The 17,260-nt window shown below is 41.1% G+C and overlaps 1 protein-coding gene across 1 annotated transcript; it reads left to right on the plus strand.

Annotated features, from left to right (window-relative positions):
• Positions 1-12,559: 12,559 nt before the first annotated feature.
• On the plus strand, positions 12,560-16,010 carry pou3f2a (POU class 3 homeobox 2a). The gene has a single exon (XM_020642022.2). It carries the CDS (start codon positions 12,837-12,839, stop codon positions 14,217-14,219), a length of 1,383 nt encoding a protein of 460 aa, XP_020497678.1. The 5' UTR covers positions 12,560-12,836; the 3' UTR covers positions 14,220-16,010.
• Positions 16,011-17,260: the final 1,250 nt, after the last annotated feature.

Genomic DNA, 17,260 nt, shown 5'->3' on the forward strand with positions numbered 1-17,260 from the left:
CATACAAAATACATCACAGAAGAAACATAGCCCGTCAAAAAGAAACCCAGAACACCTCCCACCTCCCTGCTCTCCTTCTCTCTCTCTCTCTGTCTCTCTCCCCTCTCACACACACACACAGATACACTTCACACTGGCTACGTGCTGATTGGACACGGGCAGGGGTTTGCAAACAGAACTGCTCGTGACAGGAAAGACACAGAGTGAGAGAGATGAGAGGAGCCCCCGCAGAGCTGAGGATTGGGGTGCAGTCCTCCATACTCTTAAGGATGAAAACATGAAGGAGAAAAAAAAAGAGGCAGGACACAGAGGCGAGGAGGCAAGGACACAGAGAGAAAATGATAAAGACATACTGTGAACAGCCTTGAGTTTTATGTCTGCACATTTCTCTGGTTGGGTTAGGTTTATAACAGTACAGGTGCTTTATAGAAAAAAAAAAAAAAAAGAGAGGAGGGGAAAGGAAAGGAAAGACAGGAGCACGGACCAATGACCCCTAATCTTCCCATTCCTTTCAGATTGTGTTGGGATTTCCCAGCAGATCTTTGCCATCTGGCTGCAGATCGGATTTTGGCTCCCTGTCCATGAGGAAGGCACCGATTCATGGATCGGCTCGCAGTGAAATGAAGGGAAAATGAAAATGAAATGATCTGAGCTTCACTCCTGATCCTGGTCTCAGCACTGTCCCTGGCTCAATCTCATCTACTCCCCACCCTTCCTCCCTCCCTTCGTTCATTCTCCTCTCCTCTCCTCTCCTCCTCCTCCTCCTCCTCCTCCTCCCACCCCTGGGTAATCAGTGTGCTCTCTCATTCCACAGCACATGGAGACACATTGATCTGGCAGCACGCACTCACGTAGCTACTAACACACACACACACACACACACACACACACACACACACACACACACACACACAGGGGTTGTCTCTCACACACACAAGCACACACACAGAACACACACAAACACACATTGATCTGGCCCGCAGGTCAAGTTCAATAGGAACAGCCAAGCGGCCTTTTTTTTTTTTTTTTCTTTCTTTTTTCAGACTTGCTCTGCGGTACTCTTGTAGGAGCTCTCTCTCTCTCGTACACAGATAAACACACTTCTCTTTTTCACACATACACACAACATTGAACTTGTGTTTGACAATTAAGAAACCACTAAATAATTGCCTTCACATATAGATGCATGATGAAATGCAACCGCCAATTTCAAATTTGAACACCTTCCTTACTAAATCAGGCCCATATAACACCATTGTTATATAGACCACCTCATAGTCACGTTGTGAATTTAAAACATTTTATGTAAGTAGATAATTTGTTAGTTTTGTCTGGATTAGGTTTTGGGGCCCAGTTTCACTCATAAAATAAAAAAGAATACCCTTTAATGCTTCCAGGGTCTGCTTCTTTATTTGTACACATCGGAGAAAAAAACATGACATTTATTTTAGTACAAATCATTGTGACTTCTCCTGTGAGATTTGGACTGATAGAAACACACAAATGCTGTAAACGCATGCAAGGAAACATGCACAGACTGACACACAAAATCAGAGAAACACTCCGAACACGTTAGAAATACATAAGCCAACATCTCAGTGAGCGTGTTGGGATTGTTTGGGAGGGAGAAGGGAATCCCACTTGACTAAAAATCTTTTCCTCTCTTTCTGAATGTTTTCTTCGTACTTTTATGATTCTGGAGTAATTTATCCCTCGGAGAGCGAGATGGAGACTGACACACAGACATGCAGAGAGGGAGAGACAGCGGGGGAGAGAGATACCCACATTTGCCTCTGCACTTTGATTTAGCGAACTAAATTTAATTTTGTTTGCTTTATGCAAGAAAAAGCGGCGTCTGCCTCGACTTGTGTTGATTTCCACTGGAGGCAGAAACATCGCTAATGGGAGCTAGTGCCGTGCTCACCACAGCTACAGGGCTACGACACTAACTGAATTAGCTTCATGCATATATTTAATACAGACCTGCTGCACAAATTAGCTTAGTGGTATGTAGCCTAGCACCTCTCCAGTGAGGCGCTGAGATCTGAGCAGAAAATTAATTGGCAAGGTTGCCTCCAAGAGTAGCTCCTCTGTTTTCCCTCCACCCTGAATTATGCTTTATAATTGCCGAGACACATTTGATATGCATGGGCTAAAAAAGCATGAAAAGTAGTATTCCTTTACAAAGGCAATGTTTGCTTTCATTCCTTCACTTTGTGCATGTGACACTCATTTTATGGGAGTAGGTGCTAGGCAGTCGTATGTGGTTAATTTGAGCATAAAAGCTAATAAAAAAAATAGCAAAGACCTGAAAATGTACTGAATACCCCCCAGAAACATTTCCTTTCAGAGATGTGAAGATGTGAAGATGAATTTGGCTGTTCGTTGGACACAAATTCCACATGCTGAGAGACCACTGTAATGAACAAATCTGTATCCTGTGGTAACCAGAGACAGTGCATACTGGGGGACTCTTCCCTTGCAAAAATCCAAATGTAAAAACTGTCTCTACCTAGTGTATGTGTTGCAGGTGGATAAAAAAGAAATGCCAGCTTGGTGCTAAAAAAAGACAAACAATAGGAGGAGAGGAGGAGAAGAGAGGAATTGGTTTGATTAACACACTGAGAACGACCATTATTGCTCCCCGAGGTCTTTACTCTATCCATCTCTGTTCGATCACCTTGGCTCAGCTTCAGAATCCTCAAATGCAGGTGTGGTTTAAGTATCGCCATTTCTATTAGATAAGACTCATTGTTTGCATGCACATACATTTCTCAATAATAATATAAATATGAGCATAATAGAATAGAATAGAAGAAATCTTTATTGTCCACTAGAGGTGGAAATTTGCCTCTCCATATACATAAAACAGCTTAAAAACATTCAGGCCGTCAATAACCCAGACAACATAGCAGCGAGGTTTACACATTAAAAATCAGTTCATACGGTTCAGATTTCATCAGTCATGTTGTAAGATTAAGGATATTTACTGCTCTTGGAATAAATTACTTGAATACATTTTTAGTTACCAGAGGGACTCTATAGCGCCTCCCAGAGCTCAGTGGCTCAAACTGGCATGAGAGAGGCGTTATCTGCTAGGATACATGCGTTCTTCCTCGTCTTATCAGTAAATAATTGAGACAGAGGTTTTTGTGGTTAAACCCACATTTTGCCTGCTGTTGACACAATCTTTGAGAGGTAATTCTTAAATCTTAAATTTTTAAATAAAGTGACTGTACCAGGCAGGAAGATATTTTATGGAATAGTTATAACTGTAACATAAAAAAAAAAAACTTACGAGAATATCTTCATAAATTTATGACTTTAAATTCATAATTGTACAACTTAATTCTCGTAAATATACAACTTGCTTCTCTTGCAGCTTAGGTATGACTTTTTGATTGTTAATTTACGTCTTTAATCTCGTTCATTTATTACTGCATTCTCATAGATGTATGACTTTATTCTCGTACATTTCCGAGTTTATTCTAATATATTCACAACTTTTATCTCAAAATCAATAACTAGCCAAATGTTAGCTACCTGAAGAAGAGATACAATTCTGATCGGAAGAGGGAACACACCTACACATATGAAGTTTTTAACAGGCCATCAACAGGTTTTGTTTAAATATAGTTATTACAACCATTTCAAGGTCAAGGTCAATGTGGTTTGAGGAATAACAGAGGTAGGTTGTGTTTGTTGAGTTTTAAGGAGTATGTCATTATGTTCATAAGAGTTACTGCATATCGTAATATAAGTGAAATTTATTTTCAGAATCAGAATCTGGTTTTATTGCCAAGTACATTTACACATACAAGGAATTTGACTTGGTGTATTGGTGCTAAACAATTAACAAGGAAATAAAGCAGAACTAGCAACAACTTAAATAATAAAGTATAAGAAGCTATTATAATAAATAAAATAGAATTTAAGAATGTAAAATATAAAAAATAAAAAACGCTATACAAAAAATGTACAAAAGGTGCAATGTAGGAGCTGTGTAGTGGACTATATATATGAGAAAAAAAATCTTACAGTGTATGTAACCTACTCACAGAGTGCATGTAAATAAAATAAATTTAAAGTCCAGTGGGCGTTAATGTAACGCATAAAGAACAGTTTATGAGAGCCTCAAACGGTCCATGTGCGAGGTGAGAGGGGTGGCAACAATCTTACAAGCACGCCTCAGCGTCCTGGAGGTCATAAGCTAAACCAGAATATAATGTTGGTGTAGTCACAGTCATGACATCTCATGTTTTGACCTTGATGTTGACCCCATAAGATGTTAAAGCAGTTTCTGTGGCACTGTATTTGAGCAAAGGAAGGGCACAAATATTTTGATACCGTTGATGGAATTGATTCAAATGGACACACATGCTTCAAGTGTTATTACAAAGAAAAAGGGAGTGAATTATGGAAATGTACAGGGAATTTTTTATGTTACTTTTCATTATATGAACTATGAGAACTCTGATCGAACTGGTTGAAAGGTGTTATTTTAGCTCTGTTCAAAAACAGAGAGAATGTTTCACTTACACCAAACTCCCACCTGGGCCTATGGGTCCTATTGTGTGTTTAGGAGTGTTTTTTAATGGGCGGCACACAACGTATTAGGTATTGAATAGGCTAGTCCACCCTGCCCCCCAGCTTATAAGCTTTAGAGAGATGGAGGATAAAGCATTTGAGGAACAGCTAGGGCGAGAATTTTTGCGGAAAAACTGTAACATACAACTAATTGAATAATGTTTAAAATGTTTTCTCATTAATATTTATTGAGTGTAATAAATTAAAGCCTGTCATTTAAGATAAAGTACATCATTAATGCAATATTCCAGAAAGCCATATGATGGCCGAACAAACATTAACAAGCAGTACTTAACTTGCCTGTTCTCACAGGTAGGGAAAATAGGAGTGAAAGATAAATGCCCAGCTTTTCTCTAAAAAAAAAAAAAAAATCACCTCTACTGAAGTGGTTCAAACCTCATCCAAGATATTGCTCACTCTTCCTCTTTTGACTATCCTCTTCCTCCTCTCATTTTGACCATCCTCTGCCTCTGCATCTCTCTGCATCATTGTCATCCATTCATCTCTAGAACACGAGAGCTCACCTTCGGCCCCCTGTGCTGATGTTTAATTGACCAATTAAGTGACTAGTGTTTGCACCTGTGAGTCATCAGTGTGGCCAATTGATGGTTTACACTGCAGCGTTTTGAAGGACATTGTTGTCCACACAGACACGACGGACTTTGGCTATGAAGTTTGTGCCAAATGTGGTGAATTGTGCGAGCTGGGCTTAAAATAAATTGTGATTTCAAGTTGCCATCAAAACAAAAAGTAGGAAAATATGTGCATGTGTTTGTTGTGAACTGGTTTCAAGGGCTTGGGACTGGGGTGCCATATTTTTTGCCTTTGTGTTTCAGGACCAGGTGTTAGCACGTAAATAGTTCAGGCGGAAAATACATTTTATGTGTTTTCTTGAGAACTGGCTAACACAGGGAAGTAAGCTGTTTGTTGAGATTTGAGAGGTTTTCTATCGGTTGCATTCCGTTATTTTCACTCAGTTTTTGTGGATGCTTCACAAGACTCTTACATTCTTTTGTATTTATTTAGACTTAAGTCACTTCTCATTTTACCAGTAATATTGTTTGATTAAATACTCAATGTTTTAATATTACACTTTTGCTGATAATATCCTACAATTCACTTAGCAGCCCCTTTCATCCAAAGTGGAATACATTAGAGCGTATAAGAACAACTTGATTAAAGATCTAGAAAGGAAGAAACAACGTCAGTAAGTGCAAACAAACAGTTTTAAGTTTGATCGGACACTGGTGCTCACGCAGTGCAAAGAGGCAAAGCAAAACATCCATTCAACCAACTTTATTATCCATGTTGAGACATGGGACCAATTCTATTTAGTTAGCCAAGCGAAACACAACAAGTGGAAACTTGGGGAAACAGTTGGTTTGGTAGAAAAGTAACAAAATCCACCTAAATACAAAAATCCACCTGAATACAAAATCCTCCGCTCTGAAGCTAAATAACTTACACGTAATTGATGCTAGGCCCTGTATGCTAGGCTAGCTGTTCCCCCCTGTTTACAAAGTAAAATTGGTAACTTACATATTAAGCATACAGATGTGAAAGTAGCATTTTGAACTTTTCCTCTGTTTCTCAGCTAAAAAAGAAAAATGAACGCATGTTTTCCAAAATGCAAGCATTATCAGTTGTCCTATGTTGTGGACTCTTCTTTGCTTTTAAATCGGTCCCTGCTGATTAGGAGAAACGGTTAACCTTTCAAGCAGGAGACATACATCTCTGCATGACTAGAATTAACTGATCACAATGTAGACATGTAACTGTTTTTTTCTTCCTGTTTTCTGTCCATAGCTTAATTGATCAGTATTGGTAATTGATACGCAGACCTACGCTTGTAAGATCAATCTGAGCAGTGATGTCTATCATCCATTAAGGAGTGAAACAGTCAATCATGCATGTCAGCTCTCTTTCTATAAGTCATTCTCACCCCTACTATTGCTGTGTAACACATTACTGTTTGAAACCACTCTTTCATACACGCTGCACGTACTATCACACATTTATGAGAGCTGTACTCACTCTACTAACCCTGTCGATGAGTCCAAATTTACTGCCTCATTCTCCTACCTGGACACATTGTATATCCACACAGATACAACCAGATCTGCTACTGCCGAATGCCCATACAGCACTCATTCATTCAACCCATTGTGTGTCCATTTGCATGGATAGCTGCAGATTTATCTGTACTGTAGACCATAGTGCAGACTTGTGTATGGACATGTATGGAGATTTACTCCTGTTTTAACCCCAGGGTTAGCCATCAGTATTGATTGGAACAGACTTAGCCTGATTTTAATCCCTGCTTGGCCCACGACTATCGATCAGGTTGCTGAGCTTTCAAGTGGGTTTAACGACCTACTGGCTCCCCCTCCTGCCCTCCATTTCCTATTGGGAATAAAAAAGAAGAGGTTGGTTATCACACCCAAAAGTAGAAGTGACACAGTGTTAAGTTCTTTCAACGAGCCAACACACTCCTCTTCTTACACCAAACCATTAAAGCAAGACGCCTGTAAAATATGACTGCACTCTTGCTTTTCCTCATCCAGAGTTTGTGTTGGACATTATAAAGTAGGAGACGAGATGAATCTGTGCACCTCGACAGCACAGTAAAAATACCTGCTGCTGAGTTATGACCACTCACCTAGAGGTGGGAGCGTCCCTTTATGTCTTTATGGGTGCTCTGAAGACAGTTATATGGGACAACATGGGAAGTCTTAGAAGCCAAGGTGCCTTGGGACTGGAGGAGTGTTGTAAATTTATAGTTCTATAGAATGGTCATCTCTCTGATCTCTGATTGGTCCAGCACAGTGGGTTGGAAATACAGAACCTTGGCATTAAACATTTTCTTATATATATATATATATGTGTGTGTGTGTGTGTGTGTGTGTGTGTGTGTGTGTGTGTGTGTGCTCTTGCAAGCCCAGAAATACGGATTTGAGTGCATCTGTGATTCTGGAAACATTTGTCACTGAACATGCAGTGTGTGTGTGTGTGTGTGTGTGTGTGTGTGTGTGTGTGTGTGTGTGTGTGTGTGTGTGTGTGTGTGTGTGTGTGTGTGTGTGTGTGTGTGTGTGCGCGATGGTTACAGTGCTTTGCCTTTCTCCTCCATTTGTCCTCCCAGAGGCAGATCAGGCGGAGGAGAAATAAATTGGAGAAAGAGAATAAATCAATGCTAAACTGAGCACCAGTGAGACCTCCTAACCCTGAAACTGTGACATATATACACGCACACACTCAACACACACGCACGCACGCACACACACACAGACACACACACACAATAAGGGAAGAGAGAAAATATAAGACAAGATATAGTTAGCAAGATTTCTGTCACTTGCCAAGACTGTTTAAAGCTTTTCATTTTTTAAAACTACTGACACTTCAAATATCTACAGTTCTGAGACTTCACCTCAAATTATCAGAGAGTTACATTTCATCTGTCTGCTGTTAATATTTTTTTGTTTTTACAATTACTGACATATTAAATTGAACATAGTTAGTTATTGAAGCGCGAAACACAAAGAGAGAAACATCAGCCCAGACTTGCACAACTATACAGTACATACATTCTCAGCCTCACACTTTTTACACACAGTGTTTGCCAAACACAAAACACACTTTTCACATTACACATCATTCAAAAAGTGACAGTCTGTGTGTGTGTGTGTGTGTGTGTGTGTGTGTGTGTGTGTGTGTGTGTGTGTGTGTGTGTGTTAATTGCTAAACACTGCCACTGAAACAACAAACTTAACTGACCATCACCTGCACTCAGAAAGCACATGTGAAGTCCACAATCGCATCACACAGAAATCTGAGCTTGAACACCATAAACAGGAGTCACGTTTGCTTTTTTGGTGTGAACAACAATGGAGGACAAATTTAGGGATAGAGTTAGAGGAAAAGGAGCAAGAGGAGAAAGATTGGAGACAGGATAAACTGTCACTGCAATACTGTTTACCAGTTACAAACCAGTAACTGTGTACCAGTTGGCGGTGGAAAGATCTATGTTTGTGTAGCGTTTGGATGTAAAAGTATAATTCTTAGAAGAGTTTAGATGATTTTGAATGTAGTGCTTGCATTTTGAAGAGATGAAAGATGTTGTGTTTTTTTTTGTTTTTGTTTTTTGTGTGTAGAGTTTTTACATACAGGGCCCTTGTTTCAGAAAGAGTGGGACTGGAAAACTGCAAACTGACTGACACTTTAACTGAAATATAAACTAGTTTTTATCATTTACACTATTTTAGATGTTCACACGATCAGGTCCACTATCAGGGCTTTCATTTCAGGTCACCCTTTGTTTCTGTTCCTGTTACTGTGATTGGATTCCCTGACTGTCTCACCTGTCCCTGAATCACCATATTGTTTTGAGGCTTTGTCTTTGCCTGTTTTTTAGCATCAGTTTTCTTTAAACCTACAGTGTTTTCTAGTGTCAACCTTTCTGGTATTTTATGTGTTCTTCTTTTTTAATTTTCTTCTTTGAGACCTTGGATCCCCCCCTCCCTCCCCCCTTGCTTTGCGTGTGGATGGTTACTCGTGGCTTTACTTGTTTGCTTCTTTTTTGCTGGACCTGTCATTTTTTTCAGATAATTTATTCCTTAGACTCGTCATTATCAGTAAGCCTTAAGTTTGGCCTTTTTCTATCTTAAGAAACCTGCTGTTGGTTCTCCTCATTTTGTGTTGACATGGTAATTACTGCAAGTGAGAATAATTTATTCAATTTAGTATGTTTTTATCTCAGTGTATGATTATGTACAGCAACAAACAAAACACAGTGCTCATCATAATGGTTAAAACCAGTGTTTCAGAAACGGCTAAACCAATAGACACCAAAACAGGACACTGCAGACATCACTACAGTTTCTTTAAACACTGACTGCTCTGTAGTGATCTTAGGGCCTGGACGTCTTCAGCTGCAGATGGAGCGGAGCGCAGGCGGTTTGGGGTTAGAGGGAGAGTATAGATTGGGATTATGGGGGTGCATTGGGGAAAGGCTCTTCAGTGTGTTTTCTATTCAACCTAAGTCCTCTAAGACCTCCTCATCTCTTCTGAGAGCAGCAAGCTGAGATCTGATCTAATGCTGAGTGCCACATGTGAGTGTGTTTGTGCGAGAGACACACACTTTGATGAGAGCCTGCTGGGGATACGAGTGTGTGTGAGTAATGAACAAGTCTTGAGTTTGTGTGTGTGTGTGTGTGTGTGTGTGTGTGTGTGTGTGTGTGTGCAGGCTTGTGTGTGCTTACATTTAGGGGTAATAAAGAAGTGCAGGGTTTATATATTACTCTCTGTGTGCACTCTCCCTCCACCCCGAAGGGTTGTTTGGGGTATTCTGTGCAGGTTTGGCTCAGGGGGGAGGTGGGTTCTTGGGGTCTTGCATTCAGATGTAATTAGCCCAGACAATGGCCTGGTTAAAGCTGGAATCCTTCGAGCCCCCTCTGCCTTTGATTGTGTGGGCCAGCTGTGGAGGAATGGCCATTATCTCCCTGTGTCCGGCAGCATAAAGAAGCCCCCTTGCCCCAGTTACCCCTGCACGGGAGTTCCCACAGGGGGAGGGACATGGGCCGGTCACACGCTGGCCTAGAGAAAGTGAAAGTAGCCACAATACTGCTTATCTTGCAAACATTCAAACATTTAAATGGCTCCGCCTTGCATTGGAGTCTCTCTTTTTTTGGGACTGGAACTATTTACACAAGAGTGGAAAAAATGGCTTTTCATGTCTGGCATTAAAGAGTGGAAAAATCAGTCTTCAAACAAAGTCATAAAAAGCCAAAGATGGTCAATTATGTTGTTGTATACAAAGATTTTCTTTCTTGAACATGTGTCTCAATCATAAATATCTCATAGAGCATTCTGTCTGCGCATTGGGACACTTAGGCCCATTAGACTCGTGAAGAGATTGAATCTTTACAGCACTGGGGCCATATAATTACTGTTAATTTAACGCTCAGATTCTCCATCATTAACTCTCACTGTTGAATGCAGAGCAAGAGACACGGGAACACAGACAGTACGTGTTGCTGAGGTGTCACATGTGTTGACAGCAAACCCAACCGTTTGACTGAATTAATGGCGACCTCTTCATCTTGTAAGAGCAGGACTCGCATCATTTATGCATTATTAAGTTCTGTAATTGGGCGGCCAGTAGTTTGCATATTAGTCGATTAGGGTAATATGTTTTGCCCGTCTCAACACACGGTCTTGTCAGAGCCCCTGGCGACACATTTGGTAATTCTCAGAATTACACCCTAATCATAAGCCGGTGTTCTTTGGATCCCTATAATTCAATGTGCGTCAGTTTATGTAGAAACATGATTAGATTCACAGTATTTGTCAATTAAGCTATCGTTTCCTGTGTGGTATTGTATTGAGGATATATGGCATATTTTGTCGCCTTTCATAGCATCAAACTTTTTCTATAAATTCACGATAAATCATCTACATATATTGTCATTGTCTCATGTAATTTTTTCTCTCTTTTGGTGATACTTGATTATTTCAACTTTCAACCTTCAAAGACCTTTACATTTTTTGTAGCTGTTAGGCTTTACAGGCCATGTTCCACTTTGCACCAATCACATTTGCAAAATACCAGTAGTTGCCAAAGTAGGTCCAGGGTCCCCCCAAGGAACTAAAAGTTTTTTTTGGAGGGGATGTTTGTGTGTGTGTGTGTGTGTGTGTGTGTGTGCGTGTGTTGGGGGGGGGGGGGGGGGGGCTCATCTAAAGAAGGATTAGTTTGAATGAAACACCATTGTGGTCTTGTAAAGATAGAACAAGAAGATAAAGCAGAATTTGTCCTTTGATGATTTCTTCACTGTCAAACATCACAGTAGTTTTCCTTAAATAGTGCCAAGACACCACAGAACTGTTTCTGAGTCAACAGTTTTATGGTATGGTGTTAGAATAATTGCAACAATATTCTTCTAATCCTTAACCTAAGTAGTTGTAATAAAAACAGTGTATTACTTCTAGAATCTTAGTCATGTGAAAGTACTTAATATCATTTCAAATGGACAGGAGGTATTGGAAGTTAAATTATTTTAATACAGAAAATAATTTAATTTTTTTTTTTTAAATGTTCCATAATATTAGCATTTACACGTTACAGCTGCAGCTAATTGGAACTTCTTTATAAATTATATTGTTAATAATAAAAAATAAAAAATGATGCATCACATCTTCTCAGGTTAACATTGTGTGTACACTATTTTTCTTTGAAGTTAAATATGACGGTTAAAATAAATGTAGTGGTGTAAAAGGTTGACCATGTGGCTTTAAAATGTGATAGAAGTGAAGTTGAGTCATTTCAAATATTTAACTAATGGTACATGCTTAAAATATTACTTGTGTGACAAATATGTAAATATGTTCAACCGCTGATGGAGGTGGATATTTGTGGAGTGCTTGTGGAATAATTAAAAACTCTTGATAGCTATCTCTGTTTTTGTGCATTGGAGGATAGAGGCACTTTCCCCTCATCAAAATATTTTGGATGGCAGCTTTGGGAAAAGCAAGCCCTGCTTGCCAATGTGCGTGCATCCATCCACAAGTTTACCCAACAGGCAGGTGTGAGGGAGCAGAGCAGGCTGGGGTCTCTATTCTTGAAGCCTCCTCTCTTTGGCCCCGAGCTGCCCTTTCCGCGCGCCCCCCATTATTTGTCCCGACGGCCGAGCGCGCGGCCCCAATGAGCCCTTTGGAACGGAACGAAAAAAAGAAGCGAATTGCAGCTGTGACGTGGGCGTTGTTCCATTCACCGCGCTCGTCATGGCAACGGGGCAGAGGCCCTGGAAGCACGCGGCTTCTCTCTCTGGACAGCGTCCTGAGGGCAGAGAGGCAGCTGGAAGTTTCTGCTCATGATCTCTGCTCACCGTTTAATGCCGCAAAACAGACAAAATATGCTGCTCCAAATGCATGAAGAAAAAAAAAAAAGATTAAAGTTTTACAATTTGGATTATTCTGAGAGTTAAAGTTTTATTACGGAACAAAACACAAATTAAATGTGTATCTTAAGCACCTTTTACGCACAAACTCAACATGTGATCCACTAACCCACATTCATTTTTAAAAAAGTACTTTCAAGCATATAGAAACCTTCCCGTTCCAGCGTTGCTGGTTGAGTCTTTTCTGTTTACACTCCTCAGCCTGGTTTCTCTCTCTACTATGTACTCTACATGCTGCAGGACTGCTAGTATTGTTGGGCAGAGTGATTGGGGTTGCTGTACAATCTCCCGTGACCAATGAGCGGGGTGCTGTCAGGGGTAACCACATCTGTCAACCGTTCTTGGCCAATAAAGAGCGGAGCGAGGCGGACCACAGGTGCGCGCCTCTGCGTCCCCTTGGCACAGCGCCGGGGAGATGCTGGTGAGAGACGCCTCGCTGCCCCGTGGCGCAAAAGAGTTCCTGTCAAAGGCAGCCTCCTTTTAACTCTAGTTATCACTCTGGCTGCGAGAGTTATGGCGACTGCAACGTCCAACCACTACAGCGTCCTTAGCACCCCCAGCAGCGCGCCGCCGCCACACTCGGAGTCCGGGAGCATGCAGCAGGCGGCAGCGTACAGGGACGCGCACAGCCTGCTCCAGAACGACTACAGCTCGTTACCGGGCGGCGGACATCCTCTCAGCCACGCGCACCAGTGGATAACGGCACTGTCTCACGGTGACGGCGGGGCGCCCTGGCCATCTAGTCCCATCGGAGAGCAGGACGTGAAGCCCGTGCTGCACGACAGTGACCGAGAGGAGCTGCAGAACTCCAGCAGTCTGCAGCAGCAGCAGCAGCAACAGCGACACCCTCACCTCGCGCACCAACAGGCACATCACGACGCCAGAGCATGGCGAACGAGCACCGCCACCACGCACATCCCCGGTATGGCGACTTCTGAGGGCCAGAGCCTGGTCTACTCCCAATCCGGTTTCGGTCTGATGCCGGGGGGAGAGCAAGGGGGGATGCACCACCACCCCCTGCGGGACGAGGACCACCACAGCCACAGCCCGCACCTCAGTGATCACGGAGGCGGCCCCGGGGCCCATCAGCAGTCTCTGTCACACCACCACCAGCACGGGGGCCACCAGGACCAGTCAGACGAGGACACACCGACCTCTGATGAGTTGGAGCAGTTTGCCAAGCAGTTCAAGCAACGCCGCATCAAGCTGGGCTTCACGCAGGCGGACGTGGGTCTGGCTCTGGGGACGTTGTATGGAAACGTGTTTTCTCAGACCACCATTTGCAGGTTTGAGGCGCTGCAGCTGAGCTTCAAAAACATGTGTAAACTCAAGCCCTTGTTGAACAAGTGGCTGGAGGAGGCGGACTCCACCTCGGGGAGCCCCACGAGCCTGGATAAAATCGCGGCACAGGGGAGGAAAAGGAAAAAGAGGACCTCCATTGAGGTGGGCGTGAAAGGGGCTTTGGAGAGCCATTTTCTGAAATGTCCAAAACCAGGAGCTGCGGAGATCAACTCCCTTGCGGACAGCCTGCAGCTTGAGAAGGAGGTGGTGCGGGTTTGGTTTTGTAACAGGAGGCAGAAGGAGAAGAGGATGACACCCGCGGGAGGACAGATACCAGGAGGGGAGGACATGTACGGGGACTCCCCTCCTCACCATGGAGGACAAACTCCTGTGCAGTGACCTCCCCCCAAAAGTCCATTATACTGAGACAACAAGGACATCTTAAGGAGGAGGTTTCAAGCCTCTATTATAGTTTGTCTGTGCTGGACTGCGCAGAACTGGACCTCAGTCAAGCTAAATGTTGGACCCACGGACACACACACACACACACAGTGGGACACACACACAGTGGGGATCTACAGTGGCACTCCAACACTGAAAATACGCAGAGTAGTGAGCTGTGAGGAGGTTTCATGCCGCGGGACTGCCAAGCATACTGGGAGACGTCTGGTGTGTGCTAACCAAAAGAAGAAAAAAAAAAAAAAATATCGAACGCTTTTCTGTACGTTTCCCCAAGGCGTCATTATTTAACGCGTCATGAAAGAAAAGGCATTAAAGAGGCTGGTGTGGGCACGAGGTGTCCTACTAGGGGGTGGATATTTAAAAATACAAGCTCGTGGCTCGAGGAGAAGTCGCAGTCAGTGTGGGTAAATAAACGCCATCTTTCCATCATAACAAAAGCAACAGGGGTTCTGCTCAGCGCGTGGCACGAGAGGCTGAAATGGCAGACACCTACTGTACAACGTAAAAAATACCAGCTATTATTATTATACTATTATTATTATTTTTATTATTCATATTATTATTCATATTATAGGCTACCTTTTAGCTGCCTCCAAAATGTATGTCCAACTTGCTTTACATTTTCAGAATAGCGTTTGTAATTTATAATGAACAATAATGATATAACAATAATAATGATAATAATAACAATAATAATAGTAATAATAATTTCGTTTCCATAGAGACTTGTTCTCTTTATGCTTTCCTTTCTGTGCAGACCTCTCTGTGCTCCTGTTTACAGTCTGTGTTTTTGCTCTTTGTTATTTCTCTACTTTTCCAAAATGCTGTGACAAGAAAGACCGAGACTGTCCGAGGCTGGAAAACAATCCAGCTCATCTTGCCTTCCTTTATAAGAAGAAAACAAACTGAATATATTTCCTGGTATACCAGCTATGGCCGCAGTGGCTCTACTATTACTACTGTGTGACTCATTCATTCACTGAAGAGACTTTCTGTGGGATGTATCTCAAATCGTTTTTGTATGGCCTCGTTTGTTTGTTTGTTTGTTTGTTTGTTTGTTTGTTTGTTTCGTTTTCTCTCTGTCAGTCTGTGCCAAAGCACAAACACAGACACGTGTTGTTGGTGCCATTCAAATCCTGTGATTAATTACATGAATTGTTTGAGGGGGAGGTTATTGAAGGAAAGAGTTGGAGATTTATTCTCTGGCTACAATCTAATAAAATTATAGAAACTCAGAAACTCAAATCCAACTGAAGGATGTAGCTGATGGGAAAGAAAATAGTTCCTAATGTTCTTGAACAAATAATGTGAATTTCATAAACTTTCTGAATGTAGAAATAACAGTGGAAAGGAGGATAATATTGAAACTCATTTTAATTAGGTCTATTTTAAAGAAAATAAAACGTTGAAAATGTATCTTAACGATATTTGACGTAGGCCTATTTGTTGTCTATAGTTTCTTTACTCTAGATTGTATTGCATAATAAATTAAACGAGGCCCAGTATTTATCTTATCTTAAATCCTCGTTTTAATTCTGATCACGTCACACAATCCTTCAGCTGAATTTTTTTTTTTGAGTTGGACAAAAAAAAAAAAAATCAATAAAACCAAAATATAATAGCATTGACCTGAAATCTGTGAACCAACAAAGAAGAAAAAAGAAAAATCAACAATTGCACAATTTCTACATGCTTTTTGTCATTAAATCGTATTTGTTTTCTATATTACTGCAGTCTCTACTCGTTTATTGGACTTCAGGAAATAGCTCTGACCAAATGCATGTTTATTTTTTTTTCTCCTGCACGCGGCCTCGCATTATAATCGTGATTTGATCAATCCGTCTCGGTTGCTTCAAATTGTCCTTCAGCTGTTTGGGTGAAGTGTTTACAACCGCTGATGTGTAGTGATACGCTTACAGCCGGGCATGGGCCTTTAATTGAAACATAGCTCGGCTCTAATTAATATTTGCATCAGGATAAATATGGGAACTAATTGACACTCATGGAGAGACGTAATTTAAAACATCAAAACCATTTCTGTTCTGAACAAGGGACACACAGGAAACAACAGGAAACGGGTTCCTTATCTGCAAAACAGAGGATGACGCAGTATAGATCAGGAAGATTAGGCTGTTGTGTGTGGTATTGTGTGTATTGTGCTCAAATCAGGCCTGCTGTCATCATTACAGAAAAGTACAAATACAAACATGAAGTGAAGTTTTCGAAGGAAAAAAAGAAAAATATTGATTGTAGAATTGTTTTATATGTTTTCAGACAGAAACATATAAAACAATTCTATATTCCAGTTTTTCTATTGGATGAGCCGCAGTGTAATTCAATAGTGAAAAAAATGTAACCTCTCGTGTTTTTCGACATTTTGGAGGGATTTTATTACAGGACATTGCTTGGTCTAATTTCACTAACTAAATTGTGTATTCACTTTCTTTCAGTATTTCAGCTCTGAAGATGAGTATTTTTTTTTACTTCATTTAGGCCGATCATATTAGACAGATTCCTTTTGGGCTGATCTGTGGCCAAATCAGAAATAGTCAGCTGACACCCCCTAGTGGTGTCGGGAGGATAAAGATGGGCTAAATGAAAGGAGGGAATTTCTTCATGATGTCTATCGCTTAAAACCTGATAATGCTCTTCTTTAACTTAATAATAATAAAATTATTACCTTAGCCTTTAGTACTATTAAGGAAAATAAGTATAGATTATTCCTACTCTATACGTTGTGGCTTTTATAAAAAAAAGTTTCATTATACAGTTAAAAACATACTTTCAGTATTTTTTTCCCATCAAATTTCTTCTCTCAACCAGAGTTGAATCACTGCCAAAGTGAAGGGTGCTTTGTAATGTTCAAGCATTCCTTACTTTTATTTTTGGAGATAAAGATCCTAACCAAAATGAGAAAACAGAGACAAAGTTCAGCAGTCATTTAAATTTAAAGTGTAGTTAGGTACTTTAAGATGTTG

The sequence above is a fragment of the Labrus bergylta genome, chromosome 15 (genome assembly GCF_963930695.1).
Source record: "Labrus bergylta chromosome 15, fLabBer1.1, whole genome shotgun sequence".
In the NCBI taxonomy this organism is placed as follows: domain Eukaryota; kingdom Metazoa; phylum Chordata; class Actinopteri; order Labriformes; family Labridae; genus Labrus; species Labrus bergylta.

Coding starts and splice junctions, on each gene's coding strand:
- pou3f2a (XM_020642022.2), top strand. CDS start 12,837: ATGAGCGGGGTGCTGTCAGGGGTAACCACATCTGTCAACCGTTCTTGG.